This window comes from Hippocampus bargibanti, linkage group LG04, assembly GCF_051943395.1.
Source record: "Hippocampus bargibanti isolate YZ-2025 linkage group LG04, ASM5194339v1, whole genome shotgun sequence".
Classification (NCBI taxonomy): Eukaryota; Metazoa; Chordata; class Actinopteri; order Syngnathiformes; family Syngnathidae; genus Hippocampus; species Hippocampus bargibanti.
In genome coordinates this window covers 16,789,308-16,807,403 of record NC_142737.1, presented here as the reverse complement: position 1 = coordinate 16,807,403, position 18,096 = coordinate 16,789,308, and the positions used below count along the sequence as shown (strand labels likewise).

At 45.9% G+C, this 18,096-nt stretch overlaps 1 protein-coding gene across 6 annotated transcripts in view; it reads right to left on the bottom strand.

Annotated features, from left to right (window-relative positions):
* The window catches only part of emid1 (EMI domain containing 1), a 77,730-nt gene that overhangs the window by 28,081 nt on the left and 31,553 nt on the right, over positions 1–18,096 (bottom strand). Inside the window, exons 1-2 of one of the 6 annotated variants that reach the window (XM_088994400.1) lie at positions 5,300–5,431; positions 3,288–3,456 (exon numbers count right to left, since the gene is read on the bottom strand). The exons of the other annotated variants lie outside the window; for them this stretch is intronic. Of the exons in view, the coding sequence (XP_088850526.1) occupies positions 3,288–3,456 (169 nt within the window). The 5' untranslated portion in view covers positions 5,300–5,431. Of the gene's footprint in view, positions 1–3,287; positions 3,457–5,299; positions 5,432–18,096 lie in introns of those variants that run through there. 6 annotated transcript variants of the gene reach the window in all.

Here is an 18,096-nt window from a genome sequence, read left to right as displayed (position 1 = left end):
TGATGGATTTATTCGACAAGAAACAGACAAGGGATTTGTATAGCAGGTCATGAATGGATCATTGAGAATTCTCACCATTCTGTGGAGTAGAACAATATGACATCAACTTGGTGCTACAGCAACGTAGACCTCTAAACAAAATAAATCTCCATAATATGACATGTTGCTGGCGTGGAAACCAGAGGGAGATTCTCCTGTCATGTAACTGCAACTCTGCACAATAATGGAATATGATTAATAGCTAATATTAAGATTATGACTAATCAAGGCAAATCCAATTAGAGTGAGTTACCCACGCGAGCCAAGTTAGCATGTTCGCGTCAACTTTCTATTATGTTCATATTGACAGTTGTAATAAAAATGATTCTTGAAAAAAAAATCCCATCAAGTAAAATAGAGCAATATTTTAACTGATCTACACCATTTGTCCCTCAATTATACATCCATCCTGATTATTCTGTTCAGGGTCATAGGGAGTTGGAGCCTATTCCAGCTCACTTTGGTCAAAAGACAGTCAGTCGCAGGACCCATATAGAGATAGCCAACCAAATTCACCCTCAAATCCACACCAACAAGGAGTGGAAACTGAACACTTGAAGGGAATTGGGTAAATCACTACAATGTCAGCGCTCCTCAAAAGTGTTGAATTAGCACTCCTTGAAAGAACATGTACCGTATTTTCCTGTGTATAAGGCGCACACAAAAGCCTTAATTTTCTTCAAAAGATGACCCTGCGCCTCATACACCAATGTGCCTTGGATGTGACATAATATTGAGCTAGACTACTACTACTGTTAGCAGCACCGACCCAAACCACCACCCCACGTAGAAGTCGTGCGGAACCCTAGCTGTTACTGTTGGTCCTTAATACTACTACTACTACTACTACTACTACTACTACTAATTATAATAATAATAATCATCATCATAATAACAATAAATGGGCGGCCCGGTAGTCGAGTGGTTAGCACGCCAGCTTCACAGTGCAGAGGTCGCCAGTTCGCGTCCCGCTCCGGCCTCCCTGTCTGGAGTTTGCATGCTCTCCCCGGGCCCGCGTGGGCTTTCTCCGGGTCCTCCGGTTTCCTCCCACATTCCAAAAACATTCATGGCAGGCAGATTGAACACTCCAAATTGTCCTTAGGTGTGAGTGGAAGAGTGACTGTTGTTTGTCTCTGTGTGCCCTGCGATTGGCTGGCAACCAATTCAGGGTGTCCCCTGCCTTGTGCCCGAACACAGCTGGTATAGGGGTGCTCCAGCACCCTCCGCGACCCTAGTGAGGAATAAGCAGTACGGAAAATGGATAGATAATAATAATAATAATAATAATAATAATAATAATAATAATAATAATAATAATAATAATAATAATACTAACATGAGCCTTATAATTATATATATTATATATAGAAAACCTTTTTCATTCATTGAAGGTGCACCTTATCTCCAGTGTGCCTTACATATGGTAAAGGTTGACAAATACACCATTCATTGGGGGTACGCCGTATACACCGGAAAATACGGTATTTATTCCTACAAATGTAAATAATGTATTATTATTATTATCATTATTATTATTATTATTATTAATTCAATGGATCGCTTCATCCTCATGAGGGTAGCAATGGGGTGCTGGAGTCTATCCCAGCCGTAGGCACTAGGCGGGAGACGCCCTGAATTAGTTGGCAGCCATTCACAGGGTACATAGAGACAAACAACCATTTGTTCTCACAATCACACCTCGGGACAATTTGGGGTGTTCAATCTGCCTGTCATGCATGTTTTTTTTTGAATGTGTGTGGAAACTAGAGGACCCGGAGAAAACCCATGTAGGCTCGGGGAGAACATGCTAACCCCACACAGGGAGGCCGGAGTGGGATTTGAACTAACGACCTCTGCTAACCACTCGACTCGATTATGATTAGTATATACAGTAAAGTCTCGTTATATCGATATTCTCAGGAGTCTGAAAAAATATCTACATAACCGGACTACCGATATATCCGATCCTGCGGCATGTAATTTTTTTCCTTGCGTTCATAGAAATAGTATCGTAATAAGCAGTACTATCGATTTCACCGATATCGATATAACGAGACTTTACTGTATTTTTAAAGTATGATAGTCTTCCATGTACATTACAGAATAGCCAAAGCAGTGATCTTTGGAATTTAAATCAAATCCAAGGATCTCAAGTGGACTTTTTTGTAAATAATTTTTGGGGTAAATAAAGGAATTGCATTTGCAGCTGTTGTGCTTCCATTCCAAACAGAGGACTGCGGTTCTTTGTACTGATGGTTAATTATTTAATGTGATTTCACACCACCACCGTAGAACTACAAACAAGTATAAAAATATAGCTATTATGTGCACATAAACATTTGGACTTTAGATCAATGAAATAAAATCGTAAAAACCACTTTGTCCGCTTTCTGTCCGAAATAGAAGTTTGTCTTTTCCTTGCTAAACAGTACAGCGATAAAGCATGTCGATTCTCGCCGTCTTCTCAGTAAAATAAAACTTAAATAACTTCAATAAGTGCAGCAAGCAAAACCTGCACCGGAAGCGACAACAAGCCATGGCAATGTCAAGAAAATAAAGCACAGCCATCTGCTGGTCAACTACGGCACAGCAGTTATAAACAAATGCATCAGCTGCATTTACAGCTGTAATGGTCTCACCAACAAGCAGTGACCCAGAAAATATTTTCGTAATGACGTGCAAGCAAACAGAAGTGTGGTTAATGTAAAGTGGCTAAAGTTAGCAGTGGGCACATCTGTTGAATTGTAGAGTTAAGTTTGAATGTGGTCAGACAGGCTGCACCAACCCATCCGACAGTCTTGAAACATTTCCTGCACTTGAAAAGCGCAGATGTTGAATAAAATTGTGTAACAGGCCAAAGGCACGCAATACACACTTGACTTTTATAAAGCGAGACAGACACCTGATGAATGCCTTCGGTGACCCTGACCAACCTGAAACGCTCACTCTGCGACTCACGCTTTCTTGTTCAAGAAGCGTGCTTGGCATCCTGATCAATGATGCGAGACTCACTTCCCACTTGTCGAGATCCCGCGGTCGCTTGCATTGAAAACAAGAAACCGCACACTCTACCGTTGGTTTGGTGTGGCAGGCAATAGGCTTAGTGGGTGACCTCTATATAAAGCATTCCCGACACACTGCAGCCTTGAATCCTCCATCATTAACACGTTGCCGCAGCTGGCTTATGCGTAACAGCTCAAAAAACAACACAGACCAGAAAAAAACATCCAACATAAACGCAAAAATACCATATATTTCTTGCTGTTGAAATATAAGATGGTCTGCTTGGAGCTGCACTCTGGGACTAAAATAATGAACTATATAAATGTATGTTGCTGTAGCTGGGTGTGTTGTACTGTAACCGTTCTGGTTTCCACAGTGGTTGATCATTTCACCGTTCATCGTTAGTCCTGCCATCTGGAAAAAAAGTTTGGCTGTGAAACTCAACGGTGAACGCAACGCAAACAGTCTGGAAACCAGACAGGTGAGAATCAGGCCAAAAATGTTGCCGTGTAACCATAATGTTGCTTGTATTCCTCGACTTCACGTCGCAGCGTTTACTGTTTACACAAGTGCTCTTTTAAAGTCTAATGTTATCGATTTTTTTGGTACTTTATAACAAGAATGTATTATTTTGAGCCCATTTTATACTACGTCTCAGAGGGACATATTATGTGTTTAATGGCACCGCATTTATTTGACAGCTGTCGGTGTACATTGTACGAAACGCCAACGTGTAGCAAACTATAACCACAATTATTTCTTTGTGGAATTGCAGATAATATTTCTCCGCCTCCACATGAAACGTCCAAAGTTCAAAATGTGAAAAGCAAAGCCAAAGAGCTGACAAAAATCCTGACTGGTACCTTAAAATAGGGAAATGAAATAAAATATGTTTGATGGCATTTGATTCACTTTAGTGTTACTGGTTCACTCATCATCATGGCCAACTCAAATCATGGAGTTCTTTATTAATGGTGGATCAGCTGTGGCACATTAGTGCCCTAAAGAGACCATCAGGTGTGCTGCTGTAAATTTTGATGTTTATTTAATTGGTCAGCTCTACGAAGACTCAAGACAGCAACTGGCGAGTTATGCCATCATTTTTGAATAGGTTGTAGATGCTTGGGCTAATGTGTCAGTTTGAACTAACATTCGAGTTTTGAAAAAGTTAGCCTCATTTCTGATACTGACTAACATTTATGAAAGGTAACTTGGTCTAAATGTTTATTTTGGAATCAGAAGATGAAGAAATGGATGACTGAGGAATATTACTCCAAAAACAATATGAATACAGTGTTAAATACCTCAATAAAGTACACCAAACTCAGTTTTGATCATACACATTTTTAAAAAATGTGCAAGCATTCTACCATATGGTTTAAACCAGGCGACGTTTTACCCTGCCTGCCGCCAATAATGCAGTGCTTGCAATTGTCATACCTGTGAACTTATGTTTTCCCCGTATTTTATGTTTTTTATCATTTCAAATAACGTATGGCGTACTACAACTTTTATCCAGGATTTTTTTTAAATTGTGAACTGGTCTGACAAAAACCATTTTGGCACAGATCAAGTTCGTTCGATCACTACTATTGTCACAGCAAACTAGCAAAAGTAATCCACAATTGTATTTTTTTTTAATCGCTACATACGGTTGGATTGACAAAAGCATATTGTGCACATGCGCGGTAAACTGTCTGCATTTCCGCTTGTGTTAGTATTTTTCTTCTAATTTCAAACGATGGAGTGCTCTACAACTTTTATACAATGATTGTAATCGTTTAGAAGGGCAGCTATGAGCCAAGGTTGACAGGTATGAATTGTTAAATCCAGAAATAGTGCCCGTAACTAACAATGCGCCTCTAAAGGCACTGCGCCGTATAGTGGTGAAAACACAGGACACATGAGAGTGGGGTTTCAATAAGATCGATTTGTCCACAGACACCCATGGAGACAAAAGCAACGAGTTCTCTGACAAATGTGCAGACAACCAAAGTGCTTGTTGAGCACATGCACTCTGTGAGAGTAAGGCGGGTGTCCTCCTTGAGCCTGGCCAGGGTTGCCAAACTATAGTCATTAATACATATAAATAAAGTCATATAATAAATGATCAATTGTTTTCATGGCAACGTACAAACCCACTTCTTGTCCTCAAATGTACCTGGAACAACAAGTGTGTCATGTTTTGTTTTTCCCCCGATTTAACGTCTTTTGAACAGGATTGCCCAATTCCACCAGAGTTGAATATGTCATTTACCGCAGGAATAACTCATGTAACAGCAGAGTTCTTGATTTTCCCCGTGAATCATTCCAGTCGGGCGTTATTGGGCCGTGCTCTGGGATTTGTCTGGAAGAAAAATGTTCAATGACATTTTCTGAAATCGCTGTCAGATTGCAGATGTGGGAATGAGGCAATTGATTTATCGGCCTTTCTAAATGACTCCCCTGACCCTCAATTACATTGGGCCTCCCAAAATGTGTGTGTATGCGTGTGCATTAAGTCTGGGATTGAAGAGTTTATGGAAGCTTTATGAGAATAATTAATACCTGTCATGAGCCAGTTGACAGCGGGGCGGGGCCTCCGTTCCCGCCGCTCGCCAGCTGCTGTCAATTCCCTCCTCATTAACTGTGGACATTTAAACCCGACGCTGGCATCCACCCAGCGTCGGAAGATACTTCGCCTTACGCCAAGCTAGTACGTGGACTTTGTTACCAGTACGTTATTTGCTTCGCCCGAGGAATTATTTTAGCCACGAACGCGTTTGTTGTTTGCACCGCGTCGTAGATTGTTTTGCACCCTCGTGTGCCATTTTATTTTCTTGGTTAGTGTGGTTGGGTGGATTGCCGCCACTCACCCACTAACATTGTCAGTTGTCATTTTGAGTTTGTTTCACGAGTTGTTACCGGGTCCGCGTATTTTCGGACCCGCGCTTTATGTTAATAAATCCTTTGCCGGTACCCACGCCTCTGTCCTGCTCTACGATCCACCGCCTATACCACACGTTCCTGCTCGCCAGCTGCCACTGTCGCCGCCGGAACGTGACAGAATCTTCCGACCAACATGGATCCTGCGGACAGTAACCGAATCTTCTCCGTCCTCGCTCAGCAGGCGGAGCAGCTCGGCCAAGTGGTGCCCGCCATCGCGGAGATCCGCCGCGACATCACCCGGTTAGCCCAACGGGTAGATAGACTTGAGGCCAGCGGCGCCTTCGTCGCGGGGGCCGTCCCTCCCCAGACTTTGAGCCGCGAACCCAACATCCCACATCCCACCCGTTACGGAGGGGAGCCCGGGCGCTGCGCGCAATTCCTGCTGCAGTGCTCCATAGTTTTCGACCAGCAACCCTCCGTATACACCACGGACGCGGCCAAAGTGGCTTACGTCACCAGCCTGCTTGCCGGACCCGCAGCCGCTTGGGCGTTGGCCGTCTGGGAATCTCGGCCGGAGCTCCGAGCCTCCTTCCCGGACTTCGTCGCCGAGTTACGGCAGGTTTTCCATCTCCCGGTGAGTGGGCAGGCAGCGGAGTCCCAGCTGTGGACCTGCCAGCAGGGTAGCCGATCGGCGGCGGAGTATTCCGTCGCCTTCCGCGTCCTGGCTGCCGCCAGCGGGTACGACGACCGTGCGCTGCGAGGGATGTTTCGGCGCGGGCTCAGCGCGGCGTTGAAAGACGAGCTGGCTACCCGCGACGAGTGCTCCAGCCTTCGCGAGCTGATCTCCCTCACGCTGCAGCTGGACAACCGGATGCGAGACAGGGCCCGGGAGCGGGCTGCCCAGGCAAAACTCGAGCCGCCAGCAGGGACCCGAGGGGGTGGCCGGACCTTTCCGCGTGGGGGGCACGCGGCCGTGGAGCCGATGGAGATGGGGGTCGAGAGGGCCGTTGAGCGGGCGCCGGAGCGACGCAACACCGGCCCGGCATGCCAGCTCTGCGGCAAGTTGGGTCATCTAGCCCCGGACTGTCCCAGTTGGGGGCTTCCCGGAAAGACCCCCAGTGACTGTAAGTTACCCCGTCCACACAAGCAACGGGTTCCCTTAAGGTCCGCGGGGGGGTTCACGTCGCGGAGACTGGAGCTGGATGCCGTTATACACGGTCCCACCAGGACAATGTCCGTTCGGGCCTTAGTGGACTCGGGGGCCGACGGCTGTTTTATAGACCCGCGCGTCGTGTCGGCGTTGGGGTGTCGGGTTGTTCAGCTGGGGGCGAGTCGGAGCATACTCGATCTCGACGGTCGGTTACTCGCCGAGGTTACGCAAGAAACCGTGCCGCTTCGACTCGTACTCTCGGGCAATCACGTGGAAAACCGGCGGTTTTTTGTGATGCGTTCACGCTCGGTTCCCATCGTGCTCGGGTTACCTTGGCTGGGGACCCACAATCCGGCCATTTCGTGGGACGGACCTACCATTCAGGGGTGGAGCCCCCTCTGCTACGCTCACTGCCTCCGGTCGGCCGCGGGTGGGCCGGCACCATCTCACAGCTACCCTAGGGAGGAGATTAGCCTAGAGGGGGTGCCGCCCTGTTACCACGACTTACGACAGGCGTTCAGCAAGGACCGCGCCCTGTCGTTACCACCGCACCGTCCCTATGATTGCGCCATTGACATTCAGCCCAACGCTCCGTTTCCCAGTTCTCGTCTGTACAACGTTTCCCAACCCGAACAACAGGCTCTCCGGGACTACATTGACTCTTCGCTCGCGGCCGGGCTCATTCGGCCATCACGGTCACCTCTGGGAGCGGGGTTCTTTTTTATCACTAAAAAGGATAAATCGTTGCGTCCGTGCGTGGACTATCGGGGACTCAACGAAATAACTATAAAGAACAAATACCCGCTCCCACTGATTGACTCCGCCTTCGCGTCCCTCCAGGCCGCGACCATCTTCACTAGACTGGACCTCCGGAGCGCTTATCATCTTGTTCGGGTCAAAGAGGGGGATGAATGGAAGACCGCATTTAAGACACCTCTGGGACACTTCGAGTACTTGGTGATGCCGTTTGGTCTCACCAATGCACCCGCTGTGTTCCAGAACCTCATTAATGATGTCTTGAGGGATTTTCTGAATATTTTCTGTTTTGTGTATTTGGACGACATTTTAATTTTTTCAGAGTCCCTTGAGGCACATCGCCAGCACGTCCGGCTAGTTCTGCAGCGGCTGCTGCAGAATCGACTATACGTCAAGGCCGAGAAATGTGAATTCCACACCTCCTCCTTATCCTTCCTGGGCTTCATCGTGGAGCGGGGGCAGATCCGGGCTGACCCAGCCAAGACCGAAGCGGTAGTAGAATGGCCCACACCTACCTCTCGCAAGCAGTTACAACGCTTCCTGGGGTTCGCCAACTTCTACCGCCGCTTCATCCGGGACTACAGCCGGAAAGCCCTCCCTCTCACCCAACTCACCTCCACTAAGACCCCGTTCAGGTGGACGAGAGAAGCGGACGCCGCGTTCCGGCTGCTGAGAGAGGCTTTCTCTCACCCCCCAGTTCTCCGCCATCCAGACCCCAACGGCGCGTTCATTGTGGAGGTAGACGCCTCGGACTCAGGTGTTGGGGCAGTACTCTCCCAACGCTCCTCAGTCGACCAGCAGCTCCACCCCTGCGCCTTCTTCTCCCGCCGCCTCAGCTCCGCCGAAGCCAACTACGACGTGGGCAACAGGGAGCTGCTCGCCGTCGTATTGGCTCTTCAGGAGTGGAGGCACTGGCTCGAAGGGGCGAAGGAGCCGTTCACCGTGCTTACGGACCATAAGAACTTGGCGGTCATCCGGGCCGCCAAGAGGCTGAACGCACGCCAGGCACGGTGGGCGCTGTTCTTAACACGCTTCTCCTTCACCCTAACCTACTGTCCAGGAACAAAGAACACCAAGCCCGACGCCCTCTCGCGGATCCACGAGCCAGCAGACAAGGAAGACCTTGCGGAACCCATCCTGCCCGGCCGCCAGATCATGGGGGCGCTCCAGTGGGAGGTCGAACGGAGGGTCATGGAATCATTAAAAGGTACCCCGACTCCCGAGAAGTGTCCCACAGGCAGACTGTTCGTTCCCCAGTCGCTGCGCTCGGAGGTGCTCCAGTGGGGGCACGCATCCAAGGTGGCGTGTCACCCAGGGGTGAGCCGCACCGAGCACCTCGTCTCCCAGCGATTCTGGTGGCCGCGGCTCCGCGACGACGTGGCGGACTTTGTTAAGGCCTGCCCGGAGTGCGCCTGTGGCAAGGTCTCCCATCAGCCTCCGGCAGGACTGCTCCGCCCCCTACCTGTCCCCCCGCGCCCTTGGTCCCACATATCAGTGGATTTCATCACCGGCCTCCCCCCATCCCGTGGTAAGACGGTCATTCTCACGATAGTGGACCGGTTTTCTAAGTCGGCACACTTCGTGCCGTTGACCAAGTTGCCGTCCGCCATTGAGACGGCGACACTATTGGTCAAACACGTCGTCCGTCTCCACGGGATCCCCACTGACATCGTGTCGGACCGAGGGCCCCAGTTCGTATCCCGGGTCTGGAGGCGTTTCTGCAGGTCCATGGGGGCGTCGGCCAGCCTGTCCTCCGGTTACCATCCACAGTCCAACGGCCAGACCGAGCGGAAGAACCAGGACCTGGAGGCGGCCCTGCGCTGCGTATGCCTTCATCGTCCCTCGGCCTGGTCCATCCATCTCCCGTGGGTGGAATATGCCCACAACACCCTGGTCTCCTCAGCCACAGGTCGGTCACCGTTTATGTCGGCTTATGGCTACCAGCCGCCGCTCTTTCCCACACAGGAAGGGGAGGTGGAGGTCCCGTCGATACAACACCATCTTCGGCGGGCCCATCGGGTATGGAGGGAGACCAGGGCAGCCCTATCACGCACGGCAGTCCGGAACCAGAGGGTCGCGGATCGCCGTCGCCGTTCCGCGCCAGCCTACCAGGTGGGCCAGAAGGTCTGGTTGTCCACAAGGGACCTACGGCTGGCCGGGACAACCCCCAAATTGGGTCCGCGTTTCGCGGGCCCCTTTGATTGTAATCGTTTAGAAGGGCAGCTATGAGCCAAGGTTGACAGGTATGAATTGTTAAATCCAGAAATAGTGCCCGTAACTAACAATGCGCCTCTAAAGGCACTGCGCCGTATAGTGGTGAAAACACAGGACACATGAGAGTGGGGTTTCAATAAGATCGATTTGTCCACAGACACCCATGGAGACAAAAGCAACGAGTTCTCTGACAAATGTGCAGACAACCAAAGTGCTTGTTGAGCACATGCACTCTGTGAGAGTAAGGCGGGTGTCCTCCTTGAGCCTGGCCAGGGTTGCCAAACTATAGTCATTAATACATATAAATAAAGTCATATAATAAATGATCAATTGTTTTCATGGCAACGTACAAACCCACTTCTTGTCCTCAAATGTACCTGGAACAACAAGTGTGTCATGTTTTGTTTTTCCCCCGATTTAACGTCTTTTGAACAGGATTGCCCAATTCCACCAGAGTTGAATATGTCATTTACCGCAGGAATAACTCATGTAACAGCATAGTTCTTGATTTTCCCCGTGAATCATTCCAGTCGGGCGTTATTGGGCCGTGCTCTGGGATTTGTCTGGAAGAAAAATGTTCAATGACATTTTCTGAAATCGCTGTCAGATTGCAGATGTGGGAATGAGGCAATTGATTTATCGGCCTTTCCAAATGACTCCCCTGACCCTCAATTACATTGGGCCTCCCAAAATGTGTGTGTATGCGTGTGCATTAAGTCTGGGATTGAAGAGTTTATGGAAGCTTTATGAGAATAATTAATACCCACGTTATTTTTTAACACTGAACGATGTGCTCGTCAATATTTTGGAAATTCAAAACAACAAGCCATTTCTCCCACACCTGAAAATGACTTCACACTAATGTGAAAATGACATGTATCTAAGCATTATTCATTCCATGAATGCATCCGCACAGTGCTGCTGAAGCCCGATTTGCGGGTTGTAAAACCACTCAACTTCTTTCATGCGGCTGATGTCTTAACAATGCTAATGAACATCGGGCTTATCAAAGCGTCGCTGTCTGCGTGTCCGACAGGTTGCAAGCGGGCGCTCTCAGAGGGTCTTTGATTTTGACAGCTCCTGCTTTGTCCTCAAATAGAAAGCTCATCCACTTAACAGTCTCGAACAATGTCAGACAACTACAATGAGGAGTGGTTGCTAAGAATAGTTGTGAGTTGAAGAAATTGTAAAACATCACAGACAAGTTATATCATCAAGAGTTTTTTTTACATATGAAGACACGGTCAGAATGAAGTTTTTTTACTCTTGGTGCGTGATTTGTTTTCATTAGTGTGCGGACTCATTAATTCATTCACTGCCAGACGATGTGCAAAAAAGTGTCCACTGCAGTGCCAGGGTTTTTGTCATTGTCACTTGAATTCCAGGACCCACAGAATATTGACTTTTAGGATTACATAAACATTCAATGCAGCCTAAGAAACCGTACACTCTCTTTTTTCACCAGAAAAAAAGAGTTAATTCCTAAATTATATAGGTCTGGAGTAATCTGAACTTGAAATGGGTGCAGCTGTACAAAATACAATACATTGCATACATATTGATTTATTTAGCGATTTAACAACAGCTAAAGCTGTAACCAAGCACTAACATGAACAAAATGAAAATACTGCCCCCTCGTGGAAGGGATAAACACTGCCAGAGGTCTGACCAACGCTTTATCAGTATCCAAGCATGAAAAAACAAAACCTCAAAAAATTCGGGAATGGCGCTCTACGTCATATTTTCAATTCCCGAATAAATTCGTAAATGGCAGAGAATGAGTTAATTCACACATTGTTAGTAAAAATATTATTAGACTTGGCGATTATAACCCCCATCGTCTAAAGTCTATTACAGCTTCCATTTTTCCAGACCGTTTCTGTCCGACATGTAGGAGGGAGTGAAGTAAATGAGAGTGTGATGCTGAGCTGACTCTAATCCTTGAGTGAATGGTGCGCTGTGTGCCAGGCATTCCTCTGTCTTTTTAAGGCTTTTTGGGGATTAGAGCCCACTTACTTCCAGAGCTCCAGGGTGGGATCAAAGCTGACTTGACTTTTTCAGACTCAGTTTGCGGAACATTCAGGTGGCACCGTGGAACACAACACCACGACCAAAAATGCGAGACGCTGACACAAGTGATACGCACCTGGTGGGGGTTAAATTTGCCATAATCCAACACAGCACTCGCCGTCAATCTGCTCACTGACGGATGACATGATTTTAGTGGCAATGAAACAGCTACGATGACCCTCACAAAAAGTACTTACACAAATATTAAAACACAACGAAAGAATGAAAGTGACCACGGCTGCCTCAATTTAACAAGAAATCCCAAATGACTTTCACAATCTGTACCTCATTTCCACAGCGCAGCCATGACAAGAGCTTAACTCGCATCCAGCAAAACAGCCGACAGACAAAACAAACCTGATCTTAGGTGACCTCTGAACAACTGCGTGGCGTCGTATAATATTTGACCTTTAGCCTGTTACAACAAACATGGTTTTGTCTTTAATCCACCGCAGAGGAGGTGGAAGAAAAACTCCTTTCATGTGTGTGAGAGAGAGAGAGAGAGAGAGAGAGAGAGAGAGAGAGAGAGAGAGAGAGAGAGAGCTACAGGAACTACATGCAAGGATGACATTAACTCATTCACTGCCATTTATTCGGGAATTGAAAATGTGACGTAGAGCGCCATTCCCGAATTTGTTTGGGTTTTGTTTTTTCTTGCTTGGGTGCCGATAAAACGCTGATCAGACCTCTGGCAATATTTTTTTTCGCTTCCACAAGGGGCAGCATTTGCCTTTTGAACATGGTAGTGCTTTGTTATAGCTTTAGCTCTTGTTAAAGCGCAATATAAATGTATTGTATTTTGTATAGCCGCCCCCATTTCAAGCTCAGATAACTCCAGACCCATATAACTTGGGAATTAACTCACTTTTTTTCTGATGAAAGAAGGAAGGCTAACGTTTCTTACGTTGCATTGAATGTATAGTCCTAAAACTCAATATTCTGTGGGTCCTGGAATGTGAGTGACAATAACAAAGACCCTGGTAGTACTGGAGTGGACACATTTTTGTGAATGAGTTAATTACTGAACTAGTGAAATGTGGGAAGCTATCTGTAGCATCTCAGTGTTGATAAGAACTCCTTAACAAAGCAGGTGTAATTACATGTTTAGACCCCCAGGAAATAAGCAGAATTATGTCCAGCACAGCAATCTGCAGATAAATATCTTGACAACAGGCTTGAGCCTGCACAAGAAAAAATAAATATTCCCCACTAACCCACCCTCAGTTGTTGTGTCTCCTGTCCTAAAGTTTCTAATTGTTGCACATGTGCAAGGCTATTATTCTTGTCAGACAATCGTGTCCCTGATATACCCTCCATATACATATCCTTTAAAATTTACAAGTTACAGGTCACACACACACGCAAGCACGCACACACACAAACCCTAAATGACGACACTACAGGTCTGGCAAATGTTTTTCCAGCATGAGGTTCTGTATCGTGTCTACATCCCCTGAGAAGAAAGTGGGCCTTCATGCATGCAGGGACTTGGTATGTTTGTGTTTTGCCCCACCGCAGATAAGTATGCATGAGCTCTGTGCTCAACAAAGGGATGATAAAGTTAAAAAAAAAGAAAAGAAAAGACATAGGAGATTTGGAGGGAGAATTCCTGTATAGCTCTAGATGATGGTCAGAATGGAGTGTTAGAATGAGGTAAAAGCACCAAAGATAATATAATAATATACCGGTTGGTCTCATTACAATTACAATCCTAAATAAAGAAAGAACAGTAGCCAAAATGGAACTGTATAGTGCCACTTAGCAGGTTTTTTTTGACGACGATACTAGTGCAGCGTGTTCTACCGGAAACAAATTCCTTGTGTGTTCTACATACTTGGCAATAAAGATGATTCTGATTCTGAAGAAATTAATTCATGTCCAAAAGTCTCCCGCTAGCTTTGATGTTTCGATTATGGTTTTCCACAGCAGCAATTTATGGCTTTCACATTGACGTATGTTGTCTCAATTTTATGAAGCGCATATTTAGATAACAGTTTGAGTAAAAATGGTCATCATAAAAACTCTATTGCACCATATGAATGTGTGTATGTGGCTGATAACGATAAGACAATGAACATGCAGTAGTTTTCAACTCCTCAAACTTGCATTACGTAATTACGATGAAAGATTAAAGAAAAAATGATGGAACTTTTGCCCTTACACGGAGATAAAATGCATATTGTCCAAAAAGGATGACGAGTACATAAATTAGTTGGCGCCAAACATTAATATCAATACCGGTTTCCCTTTGGGTATTTTCAGTTTCAAAGTGAGATTTATGATTCGTAGAAGAGGGGATTATTTTTTTTCTTGCCTCATTTTTTTTGGCAACGGCACAATAGACTGATGGTGCGGTCGAGGAAGACTGTTGGTAACACATTGTTCCTCCCTTACTGTTCTTATCAAAACGATGCGGCTTGATGGCCAAAAATGTCGCAATGTGATCACTTAAAATAGCACCACAAATCTTTGTCTTTGCTATGGGATCGGAGAGAAAGGAGGAACAATAACATGTTTAACAGCAAATATTAGTCCGAAAAGGCTTTATATGGATGTCCCTGAACATAATTTTGACGTTGATTTCACTCATTCACTGCCAGATGACTCCAATGCCAGGGTTTTTGTCATTTTCTCACAAATTGCAGAACCCACAGAATATTGACTATATAAACATTCAATGCAGCGTAAGGAACCTTAGACTTTCTTCTTTCACCATAAAAAAAATATTTTGAGCTTACTTGGAGTTATCTGCATTGAAAGTGTGGGTCGGGGGGCTGTACAAAATGTAAATGATGCCCCCTCGTGGGAGGGAAAAACATTGCCAGAGGTCTGACTGAAACTTCAAACCCCCCAAGCCCCCACGCAAGAAAAAGCAACACCAGCAAAAAATTGGTAATGGCACTCCTCGTCATGCTTTTCAATTCCCGAATAAATTCGGGAATGGCAGTGAATGAGTTAAACGGTGGACTGACTTTTTTTCAGATTTTTGATATACGTATTTGCGTTTCTTTTTTATTTTTGTTACTTGTTTGCACAATACAGATTTCACTGTGTCGCAACACGCATGTCCTTCAAAAATACCAGCTGTTGCTGAATTTAATACAGTAGTTGACGAATACTGCATTACTAAAGATATTACAACATTACCTATTCTGATTCTTATTATTAAAACTTGACGTGCTACACGCAAATCAATATATACATTAAAAATAAATACATAAAAAACTAGGGCAGTTTTATAATCGGGGCTAAAAAAACAACATTTTCATAAATGCAAGTTTACATAGACTTGCATTTCTGATTAATAAAAAAGAAGAAAAATGTTGTCCAGTCTGACAGGCAGGGGGAAAGCGATAGAGGAAGGATGCGTTCTCACTCCCTTCATCCTCTATCTGTCTGGCTTCACACCAGAATGTCGGTCTTATCAGCACATGTCCACAGTCGACTTGTGTGAAGACATCCACACGATGATGAAAGAACACACCAATGCACACAAACACAGAGAGCGCGAGGGGAGGGTGCCATGCAGAGGACTGGCAAGAGATTACAGCACAAGCAGCGGAGCGGGGAAACAGATGAAAATTTAGCCCGGCTGTCAACGCCTCCTCATCGCAGACAAACAACAGGCCAGAAGAGACGCTCACAACTAAACCATCAATCATGCTGACCCTGAAGGCTAATAAAAGAGAGTGCGTGATGGCGGCAGGTCCATGAGAGTCTGCCGACCCTCCGGTCGGGCCTGGTGTGGGGTGCTTACAAAAGAACCCAAAGTCCCTCCCCCCTCTCCAAGCACCCTGATGCTGGCATCCAGTGTGTTTTACAAACAACAGTCTTCCCTAGACTCCATCACACCCACAGTGTGAGAAAGCGCTGATGAAGGCAAAGAAAAAGTCCAAGGAAAACTCCACAGTAGGACAGTATTGGAGCATCCAAAACGTCCCTGCATGAGTACAAGTTGCTTTGTTCACATGCAACAAGCAGATTTCAAAATGCAGGGAGATCCTGCATACAGCGTTAGCATCATTACTACTTGCAAACGTGACGTTGTTGATTGCTGGTGCTCCCAGCTAGTTTTTTAGCGACAAAACAGTTAATGCTTATATGGGCAGGCTGTGCAAACTCTGATGGCATTTTCATTCTTTCCACTTCATCTCTCTGTGCTACTTGTTCAAATAATTCATAGCACGTACAAGAGTTTCCTCCTCCGCGTCACTCTGGAGATACGGCGATGGGAGGAACTACACTCTTTTCCAAAATAGCTTCATCTTGGGAAGTCATAGCTGTCCACCAGCTGGACGTTTCCATGTACATTTGGTACATTTCTTCCTGTTACTTCCCGTTAACTGCTTCTTCTTTCATTTATTGGCGGATTCCATTTATTTCAACTTTCCGACCAAGGTGAAAAGGACGACTGTGATTGGCTAAGGTTGCACACATTTCTCAGGCCACAACTGATGGAGTAAATTTGTTCACAGCTCAGAATCAGAGAGCCTATCATAGTCCCACAATGGGGAAATTTGCAGGTCGGTTTCCAAGCTTTGAGTGAATCTTTTTTTCGGATTCTATTTCGGGGGAAATAACAATAGCTGCTCACACTTACTTTTATGTCAACACATTACGCAAACCTTTTGTCTCTGCTTGATTGTCTTGCCGCTTCAGCATGCATGAAAATAAACCCATAAATTTGGGAGCGATTAGATACTGAGATATATTGCAGCTGGTTTTGTGATTTCATAATTATTGCATCAGAACAAACCAAATTTTGGAGTCAGCAGTTGCTGTAAGTCAATGAGGTTAAAAATAAACCAGCAGAGTTTATTGGACAGAGAGAGAATAGTGAGGAGTTTTGTTCTTCTGAGAATTTGGGGTCTTAACTCATTCTCATTTAGACCTTCTAAGATACTTGATTTTTGGATTATCTCAGCTAAATATGTCGAAAGCCATGCTCATAATGTTTGTGACATGATGGTGTCACATCTCGTCGCCGGCCTGGGCGCGCCCCGCCCCTCCTGTCACCTCCTCCGCTGCTCCCTGGAGACGGCCCCTCCCATCTTCACGCACCTGGGTTCCCACAGCTGTTTGTCATTTCCTTGATTGTGCCTTCTGACTATATTTGCCGATAGCACAATACCGTCTCCGTCGGAGCATTCTGAAAGCCACCCGTGTTACTTCCGTGCCGTTACCGATCTCTCTCACTCACTCACCTCATCCTGCTGTCATTTTTTCATGCGTGCCTCAGTAAGGACTTTTGTTCACGAGTATCTGTCTCGCCGTGTATTTTGGATCCAACCTCCCCGCTCCCCTTTCGTCACTCGAGCCCTGCCCGCAAGCCTCAAGTGACGTGACAGATGGGAGTGTTGCTCCCTTTTAAGTGGCCTTATCAGACAAAGTATACAGAGACAAACCAGCAGGCCGTCTGTATGGCTATGGTGCTGCGATATAACACACACACACACCACACACAAAAGCTGTCCTCGAAAAATGGGCCGTCACGCGCCCTATTTAAATGAAACTCCGGTAACAATCTGGTTCAGATCAACCTTTAATACGCAAACGCCGCATCTGCATTACACTGCACATGACTCTAGCCAGGCCACATCATCTGTGGTGAAACCTCACGGCAAGTGGAAAATTCACACTTTTGTTGCTACCTCTTATTTTTCATGAGTTGGATTCAAAGATGTCAAAGTTAGTATGCAGACACAAAAGCCCATCTCTGTCGAACATTGTTCACAAATCTGCCGACTATTTGTGTTTTTTGAGCAACCCATCCCATGGTACAGTGAGACCTTGGCTTACGAACTTAATTGGTTCCCAGACAGAGTGTGTAAGGTGAAAAGTGTGTATCCCCAAAAAAAATTCCCATAGGAAACCATTAAAATGAGAATAATCCTTTCCCAGGTTTCCATAAAATATATTTTTCAACTAAATAAGCCTTAAAACTACACACAACATACCTTATTCTATGTATAATAAATGTGCTATTGTATTGTAAT